This window comes from Drosophila eugracilis, unplaced genomic scaffold (genome assembly GCF_018153835.1).
Source record: "Drosophila eugracilis isolate 14026-0451.02 unplaced genomic scaffold, ASM1815383v1 contig_340, whole genome shotgun sequence".
Lineage (NCBI taxonomy): Eukaryota > Metazoa > Arthropoda > Insecta > Diptera > Drosophilidae > Drosophila > Drosophila eugracilis.
In genome coordinates this window covers 310,510-320,783 of record NW_024573195.1, presented here as the reverse complement: position 1 = coordinate 320,783, position 10,274 = coordinate 310,510, and the positions used below count along the sequence as shown (strand labels likewise).

Genomic DNA, 10,274 nt, shown 5'->3' with positions numbered 1-10,274 from the left:
CGTCTCTTGAGCCTTGTGGGCGTATGGGTGGGTGTGGCCGGATAGTAGTACCACTATAAGATGCGCTGGCATCTAAAGATTATTAAAGGTTATTTCAATTTTCTAGCTCCAATAGTACATGAGATTTCATCAATTTTAGTGTTTTGCGATTTGTGGGCGTTAGAATGGGCGTGGCAGGATGCTGTAATAAACTTGCGCTGCGTACTCTTAAGTTTGTATCTCTTATAGTTCCTGAGATCTCAGCGTTCATAAGTATAGACGTAAAAGTTTAATCATCTTAGCTAATGACCGAAAACGGTTCCCTGTACCTAATACTTACTTAACTTTTGATAATTATGCAATCAAAACTAGCCGTGCATAAAGTTTATTGATAAAAACTAATACGAAGTTTCTTAATCAATAATGAATTTTCATTGACTCTGCCTCCAACAGACAATTCCAGTTCTTTTTTATTTAGCTCATATTTAACGACCTACGTAAATTTGAATCACTACCCCTTTTTAAAGACTCTATTCGAGACTTTAGATATAGAAAGGGTTTAAGTTAAGCACATAACTGTGTCATATGTAGGGAAGATTCAGCAGTCAAATTAGTGAGATCTGTACGTACCATTTCCGTTACTATTGCTTTTAACAATACTGTTGTAATTAAATGTAAATTCAAAATTATTTTATTTTTAATAATACATTTTATCATCTTTACGCCAAAAATGCTTTATTATTTCGCGCTTGGCTATCTGTTATGCTCATACATCATTTTTGTATGGCTCTGACTTATAATACTCCTTAAACAATATACTATTAAAAACTACATTATACTCGTTTCTTAGTAACATATAAATACAAATGCATACTATGTCTTGCACACAATTCATACAATTTCTTCATTTCAATAATATTAAATCATATACATTAATATCGGCTTTGTTTTTGCAATGGTTTTATGTTTTAGAAAGGTAAACAGATATTTTGTGCATCATGTAGTCAAAAAAAGATCGATAATTTATTTGAAAAGCTTTTTGTATACGATAATACGTATTTCAGCGGCACACCTAGTAATATTATAATGCAATTGACTTTGTAAAAACATAATTAACTATTTACTTGTTACAATTCAAATTTATTTCAGTAACAAAATTTAATCAAAATAAATAATTAATGCTGAATTTGTACACTTTTTCACTACATCATTTTGTACACAATTTCTTTAATAAAACATACACAATAGTTGCTAAAATTAAAATTTATTTCAATAATGAAATTTTATTCAAATGAACAAATAAATAAAGACACTTTTGCGTTTGCACTTATGCCACATTCCTCTAACAAAACGTTAAAAATTAAAAAATCAGAAATTTAAAGCTCATAATGCAAACATAATGCGCTTTGTTATTGTTTAAGAAAGCATTGCTCAGGACGGGGATAGGGAGGTGAGATAGAGTAAAATAAACTTTTGAACATCCCCTTCTCCGTTTGCTGTGGTCGAATGCTAGTAAAATACATATTTCCTTATGGGCAATCTACACCACTAAATTTATAAAAGACTGGTCGCATATGTATGTATGTATAAATTGTGTGTTGCACGAGTGTTGTTCTATCGATTCATTATATTATTTTTGTCTCCTGTCTTATTAGTTATGGTTCTATTGTATGAATCTATGTAAGTTTTGTATGTGGTATGTAATGGTGCTTGTAAATATGATATTAAGTAATTGAATAAATTACTGTTAGGTCCGCACCAATTGTATCCGTTCAAAGTAAAAACAGCTTTTAAGATTAAATATATAAATATTTCGTAGCTTTTAAAGCTGTCAACACATTGACAGGAAGTCCTGGATACAGGCCTAAGTAGAGCAATCCAAAATTTACTCATAGTATTTACTCATAGAATGGGACTGAATCTAAATTTCGATTTTTACCATTGGATCATAATAAATTCGGTTTAGTTTTCAGGTTTGCTGTGGCAGTACAAGAATAAAATTACGCCCAGAGTTTAAAATATGTAGAAATTTATAGAATTTAAGTAGCTTAAAGATGCATTGCAGTAGATAAACTAGCACAGGTTATAAAAAAATTTTAAACATGTATAAGATAACAAAGCTTACACTAAATACAAACAAAAGTATTATATTTATTTTAAGTGTAGCAAACCCAAAATCTTATATTATACTATATTTTTCGATTTTGGGATGTAGTCAGCTTACAATATGTCTTCAATAATGATTTTTAAATAGTTAACTAGCTGCCGGATATTTTTTGCCCACGGTATCGAAACACGTTTATCGAACTAAATTTTAATTACGCTTACATAACCGCGCTCTAAATTTGATTTTTTTTATTTTTACACAAATTTTGTATGTTATGCGATTTCTAAATAATTTCTTTATTTTTTTAAACTTTAGTCAAGTTATATTAATTTTACAATGTTTATAACGTTTCACCTAATCATTTTTTGTATATAAGTTAGTGTATTGTATTCTATATGTATATACATATATATTTTCTTAAATGTTAAGAATCACTTCTCTATACTGCTTGGTTACTTTAAAAATAAATTTATATCATTTTAAAGGTAAACTTAAATTTAAAAATAAACGAAAAAGAACGTAAAACTTATAGTTGAGTTCTTTGAATTTCACCTTTACCATATTCAAAATACCTACCACGCTTTTAAATATACTAAACACACATACATCAAATTCACTTGATCTTACACAAATACATTTACACAATCGCATTATACTGTCTATTTTAAAATTATTTTCTATGCGCTTTTGTAATAAGCAATAATAATTTTTTTTTAATTTCAGTCGATATATCCTTCGTACAGATGTTTGCACGGGGAGCAAATAAGTTTAAATATATACTTGTTTTTCTAACATTTTATATTTCCGAATTCCAAAGATAAGGTAAATTCTAAAATTAAGCCATTCCAAAGCCGTGCTAATCTGTTGTTTGCCGTACATTTTTACTATTAATTTGAACATTTCCTTTCCTTCGTAGACAAGTCAATGCCGGAATGATAATTTTAACTGACAGTCAAATATTTAAGCTTTAGCTGTAATTGTAAATCAGTTTATAATTTCTGCAAATGGGCCTATTTTTTTGTCTGCACATATACCGCATTAAATGGTTTTGCAAAGACAGGACACAGAAACAATTATAAGAAAGGTCAGTACACACGGTGGCTAAACACTTTATGGTGGTATATGCAATCGATAATATTGCAAGTGCTTTGTATACTGATCATCTTCGAAATAGCATTAGCTATCATATCATCCTTTTCTTAAACGATATCAATTATAACTACACCGCTATATCTAACTGTTAAAGTATTTGATATATTTAATTTTTTACTTATTAATTCTATTTCACCTTTCTCCTTTTTATGTGATCTATATTAATATATTTCGAGTAAGACTAACCCATCAATTGCAATTACACATTCTTCTCAATATAAGGAAGTACGAGTATTCCAACCTTTCCATTCCACTTCCATTTAACACTTTCAATATAAACATACTTGGAGTAAGGTGATAAAAAATATCGATTGATATTAATATTCATTAGCAATAAATGCTAAACAGGAAAAAAAAACCTGATGTTCATTTAAAATTTACCTATCAATTATGACAGTATTGGATGTGGAGACAAATAAGCTTGTTGGACTGCATTCTATCATTATAGATCCATACCACGGAATCGTGGTTTGCAGCACGTTTTCAACCAGATAGTGAAAACCAAGGATTGAAAAAATGCTTAATACTAAATATGAGTTTATCCAATACGCAGACAAACAGCAAGATTGAAAAGATGGCATTGGGATGAAGGTCAAGAACCATTTCCACGTAGTTAAAATGTGCCGATCTGTTGATGCTGTGCCACTATTGTATGTTAGCTCTTCGTTTTTTACAACCTCGTTGGGATGTTTGTCGTAATTGTGGTGGTCATCTGAAAATATTTTTTATAAATATAGTTAAGTACAATAAAATGAAAAATGGAAATTTAAAAAGAATAAGCGCTACAAATGAGACAAACGACTTAGATTGTTATATAACGACAAGAGACAGTAATGTTAAGAATCTCGCATATTATTAAAATAATAATTTAAAAAACGAAATAAGTTTTCATACAAAAACTAAAACAATAAGGAAATTCTGGCGCACAAGCTTATTTCGTGCAACTACTTTAATGTTAAATCAATTTTTTCCTTAATAATGGTATATTTAAACTGACAAAAGCATATGTCATAAGTTTTCGAAACTCGTCCGATTTCGTTCGGTAACGACGTCATATTTGCGGACGAATCCGAATTTAACATATTTGGGTCCGATGGGAGGAACTATGTTTGGCAGCGCCCCAATACAGAGCTATGTACATATGTAGATACAAAAAACATAAAAGCAACGGTTAACCACGGCTTTGGCCCCGTTATCTTTGGAGCCTGTATGGCTGCATCCGGCGTCGGAAATTTGTCGAAATCTTATAAAAATTTTATACAAATCTATTCAGAAAAGCCATATTTCCAATAAAAATGAACTGAAAATTGTCTTATTCGAATCCGAATTTCCTCGTTTTTTAGTTTTAATATGAAAATTTATTTAGTTTTGTAGTTAAGAATTTTTGTTTTACTGCCTTAATTTTTTTGATATCTTTGCTAGTTTAGTAGTGGTGTCAAATTTAAACTTGCACGAAATAAACTTGGACCCACTAGTATCCAAAGTATCTATACCAGGGGTGCTCAACGCCTATCCTCTAAGTTCTCATTTGTTTTTATAAATGCTCGTACCATAAGGGCTAGCAAGAAAATATGTTCTTTCTCTCAGTGCGCATCTGAAAGCCAAGTCGCGGCAATTTTACACTAACAAATTTTTGTTTGCCTCATTCCGTCGCCAACTGCAATATAATTTGTTCTTGTTTTTTTTCTGTAACACCTTCGAACACTTGCACTGGAATTCATTCTTTATATCTTCTGTTTGCAATTTAGACTTTATTTCGCATTTGGACGGACAGTAAAATGAGTGTTGAATTGGCTAGCAAAAAAATATGTTCCTTCTCTCAGTGCACAGCTGAAAGCAAAGTCGATATTGAGCACCCCTGCTCTATGTACACATATCGCCAGCCGGCTCAAACTATCCATACTCTTTTGAAAATCCGTCTTTGTGTACTGATATATATATATGTATGTATATACATATATAAAATAAACTATTCAGATTGCAACAGAAATTGAAGCAGCGCCACGACAACATAAATTGTAAAAAAAAATTATGGACGCGGTTTGAGCTGTATCCTAATTTTTTAGCTCTTATAGTTTTCGACATTGCTTATCCCCAACTTTCTATCACGTACAGTTATCGATGTCTCAGAGTCTGTAAAGAATCCGACTCAAGCGTTTCGCTGTATGTGGGCGTTAGAGTGGTCGTGGCCAGATAATTTTACTACCTTGATATTCGCTGGCATTCATGCTTAATCCCACTTTCTAACTCTTACAGTTCCTGAGATCTTAGCGTTCATACTCTCCTTATTACCTAAATTTATTGATAAAAACCTATACGAGGTCTCTTAATCAATAATACATTTTCAGTCAAATTAGTGAGATCTGTACGTACCATTTCCGTTATTATTGCTTTTAACAATACCTTTGTGAGGTGTATAACTGTGCTGCGTAGGCACATTGTTTATACGGATCCCAGTTTGAATGTGATGATGTCCAGGGTAAGCCACATTTACCCCTCCGCGTCCTGGTTGCAGCATATTAATGCCATGCCCATGGCCAGGCGTTAACATTATTCCACCACCAACAATTGCAGATCCACCGACGTTATTTCCTACATTGTTACCTATTATGTTTGGTTGAATTGGTATCCGATTAAACTGATCAATATTTGAATTTATAGTAGTTTCTATGCCATTTAAATTGATATTGCCGTTGATTGGATTGAGCGGCATTCCAGCGGATTGAGATACTCCTGAAGTTAGGCCTCCATTGAGACCAATATTTTTAAGGCCTTGGCCGTGAACATGACTATCATCATTGGCTGCTATGTTGACACTAATGGCTACTCCCGTTTCTGCGCCTGAAATAGATTTGCTTGACGCTGTAGTTTTGTTCTTTCCTTCAGCGGCACAACACACTTTAAAGACAACTTTCATGTTATTTGTGGAACATCGGCCTCCAATTCGCCGATATAAATCATCCTTAGATGAAGTTGCTAAATATAGGTAAAACAAATTAATTGGCATACAGTCTAAAACAGACAGTAATTTAAACGAACTCACAAATGAAGTAATAATCATTTCCAGGTAGGAACTCCAAACCACCTGGCTGCGGTGTAAATGGCCGGAAAGTTATTGTAAAAAACATTAATTTCTGAGGTTTATCACATATAGCTATTACTCGCGGATCTGCATTTGTTATGCGGCATGTTTCATACTCCACTTTAGACACATTGTAAATTATATATTTCTCTGTTTCGTTTTCAAAAGTCCCTGGCTCATACACTGGGCAAATTATATGGACCTGATCGAATTCGAATGCAAGATTGCCTTTATTAACATCGATTATATGATCGGTATTATCAATCCGAAATCTGTAAATAAAAAAACAAAAGTAAATTTAAAAACATTTAAGGATTACATATTTAGTCTCCATTAAATTATTAATTTACTCACATGCTGTTCGATGTATTCCAATGCATATAGAAAGTTTTTGCGCAACTGGACATTGTTGATAGCAAAATAGTTTCTATACAAATTAATGTCAGCAAAGTAAGGAAAGATGTTGCGCCCAATGTCGGAAATGGAATCGCCATTTTGCATCGTTTTGATGATAACAGGGATGACGAAAGCGATCCGTTTTTGCTTTTAATCCTTTTGTGGTAATGACATCCCTTTTTAGAATTTGTTATACTTGGTAAGTACTGGGAAGTCTTCACTTCTATCCCGGCAGAAGTTTCTTCATGTTTTTGAACTGTTACTGCTGTTTCCGATGAATGCTCGGTGGATGGTTGATTTTTCCTTTCACTTAAGGAAAGAAGTGGCGAAATGTTGTTGAAAACTGTGAGCTTGCATTTGCTTTTGGACTTTCGATGCATAGCTGGTCGTTGATAATTCGTCTTCGTTAGTGGTTGATTTTGAATTTGCGGACTAGTATCAATAGTCACCGGCGCGTATAGCTTAATATTCAATAAACTCCCAGAGTATAACTGCACGTTATGTTGGTCCTTACAATTCGGGAAAGACACAAATAATGGTGGTGGATCGGCAAGCACTTTACTGGATATTAAGCGTCTTTTGCAAGACAACATATTGCTACGTTTATTATTATCTTTGATCGACTTTTTCTGAGTCCAGGAAACCCTTAGACGTTCTTGCATTCCGCCAGCAACTTTGTTTTTAATTTTGTTTTTAAACCAGCTTACTGAATGTCCCTATTTGTGAAGATAGCTACCTCTTACGAATATTTTGTCTAGGTTACAGCTATTTCCGTGCCAGCACAAACCAGTGCGTGTCTTGCTCCATCTGCAAGTAATAAAATGATATGAAAAAATGTATCATATATAATTTGGTACCAGAGATGCAAATATCGTTTAAAATGAATATGATAATTAAAGTTCTATCAATACTGTCGGTAGCAATCAATGTACATAAATAAACCAATCATAATGGGCGTTAGAGCTAAATGTGGGCTAGTTACTACTAGAATTTTTATGCCCAAACATAACTTGACAGTATCTTTTAAGGGCTCGTTTTCCAGTTCCAAGGACATCTTTTCCAATCGTCTTCCTTCTAGATTGATATCATCTCCACCGACGATTGGAAGTATGTCCCTTTTTTAATAGGATTGTTTACAATATGTTTGGTAGCTACCAGAGAACGCCAAGGGTACACCCAAACAATAAGTGTACCCTAATCATTTGTGCGTGTTGGGAACTTAGAACACTGCTGTGCAATAGAATCGAGTATATGGAATTGAGTAAGTGACGAAAAGCAAAAACACAAAACACCCAAAGCGATTTGTGCGTTCGGGTGTGTGTTACTCTTTTCTTCCTATTTGTGAGTGCGACTAACACTCGAAATTTATAAGTATGATTCGGGTGCCAAAAACAGACGTTCTCTGGTAGCGACCAAATACCGAGCTGAACCTACCATCAAGCATGGATTTTGAGTTTTCTTTCATAGCATACCCGCAAGTAAATGAATTTGTAAAAAAAATTAATTATTCGCACCATAAATGAAATATCAAGGTTTTTAAAATGTCTTGAAAGAAATGAAGTAGTAATGAAGGTACCTGAATATTGTTGAGGATCATAACCTACAATTCTAAATAAATTGCAAAATTTTCAAAATTTTTGATAAATATAGTTAAAGATAGATATTTAGAAAAAATATGAAAAAAAAGGCAAGTTAGGCGGAAGATTGGGCGTGACAGGACAATGATACCACCTTAAGATGCGCTGTCATTTCAAGATTATACATGCTCTATCACAACATTCTAGATTGTGTAGTTTCTGAGAGGTTCGCGTTTAAGTTTTTCAAGTTTTGTAGACATTTAAGTGGGCGTGGCATGTTGCTAAAATGACTTGGTGCTACTTAGGCATTTCAAAAATCTGCATGCTAAATCCCAATTTTGAATCCTTTTTAGTTTCTGAGATCTCAGCGATCATACGGACACACCGACGGTAATGCCTAAATAAACTGGGCAATTTATCCTGATAAAGATTATATATATGTATCTATTTTTATACATATATCGGATTCGCTTCCTTCTATACTCCCTTGATCTTCAAGAGTATAAAAAACGAGTGAGTAAACAGTTTCTTAATAGTGTCAAACTTTTGTAATCTTATGGTTTTGTTTTTTATTCTCACCTTTTTTTACTTATCAATTAAGCCCATTCTATATAAAAGCTTAATTTTTCAACTTCACATTGAAAAGAAAGTGTTGTTTGTTGCATGGAAACAAAAATATGTAGTTTAATTTTATTGTGTAAACACATTTTGGCATACTATATGTATTTACATATGACAACCTCGATTAATTTTAACTACTAATCATAATCAAATGAATCTACTAGGCCAGCTTTGATTTGTTCACTTTTTCGTATTGATATTTTTTTGATTTAACTTACTGCATATACATATATACGGAGGTAATCTATAATTTAAGAATCCCCAAGAATATATCTCTGTATCTAAAAGAAATTCCTGTTATTTTTAAAAGGATGGGCCGACAAACATGTATTTTATATTCGATTACAAAGTTCTACAAAATTTGTTCTCATTGAGTCCATTAAAACATCACAACGGCAAAGTATATAATATGTGTATGTATAGATGTATATTGTATGTATGTACGAAGAGACGTTTTCTGTATACATACACAAAGGCTACACAGGCCAAAGTGGAGACGAAAACAACTACATAGATACATATGTACTTATATACAGACATTAAGTGATACATGGAAACATCAGTTTGAATTATTTCTAAAAGTATCCCTTACTTAGCACAATCATAAATAAACCCTTTAGTACAACTAGATCCAAATAAATTTCTTAAATAATTACATTTTTCACTTGTCGTTTAAAAAAGATTCAAAACAGTATTCCGCCTTCAGGTAAACGCTCGAATTTAACTAATTTTACGGCAATTTCATATTTTTATAATTTGATTACATACAATAAATGCATGTATATATAAATATTGTATTTCTAGAACTATTGTAAAAAAATCTTCACTCAGTGTTACCAGATGGTTAAACTTTCACCACGAGTTGTAATATTCCTGATTTGAACCTAAAAAATCCCCTTTCACCCTTAAATCAAATTTAAATCTATACAAAGTGTTGTAAATCCAACTATAATCATTTAATTTTTAAATGTAAAAGATTTTTGTATTGACGCCATATTATATCAAATGCCCTTTCCGACGGCGATCGGTTTTTTTTTTTATTTTTACCGACAACTTTGGCAAATAAAAGACGAAGAAATATGACGTTAACAATTCTGTACATTTTTTATATGATTAGCTTAAATTACACCCAAATAAATTGTTAAATTGTTATTTACCATATTTGGTATTTGGTATTTATTATTAAAATTCAAAAATGCCAAAAAATATTTTTCTTTACCAAATACACTAGGTATTGTCAAAATAATCATATTTTTATTACTTATACCTTAATAACTACATGCTACTATTATTATTCGTTTTTTTTTTTGACAAATAATCAAATACCGCAAAACTTTAAATGCACCTTAAAGTGCGTAGT

General features: G+C 32.1%; 1 protein-coding gene across 3 annotated transcripts; it reads right to left on the bottom strand.

Moving 5' to 3' along the window:
* Positions 1–647: 647 nt before the first annotated feature.
* LOC108102310 lies at positions 648–9,737 on the bottom strand. 3 transcript variants are annotated; one of them, XM_017207071.2, is made up of 6 exons: positions 9,571–9,737; positions 8,873–8,924; positions 6,675–7,523; positions 6,282–6,592; positions 5,612–6,214; positions 648–3,950 (listed from the first exon to the last, which is right to left on the bottom strand). In XM_017207071.2, exons 3-6 carry the CDS (start codon positions 7,376–7,378, stop codon positions 3,616–3,618), a joined length of 1,953 nt encoding a protein of 650 aa, XP_017062560.1. In that variant the 5' UTR covers positions 7,379–7,523; positions 8,873–8,924; positions 9,571–9,737; the 3' UTR covers positions 648–3,615. The 3 variants fall into 3 exon arrangements, with proteins under 3 accessions (XP_017062560.1, XP_017062561.1, XP_017062562.1); XM_017207072.2 differs by lacking the exon at positions 8,873–8,924; XM_017207073.1 differs by lacking the exon at positions 9,571–9,737 and having other exon boundaries at positions 5,642–6,214.
* Between the last annotated feature and the right edge of the window lie 537 nt (positions 9,738–10,274).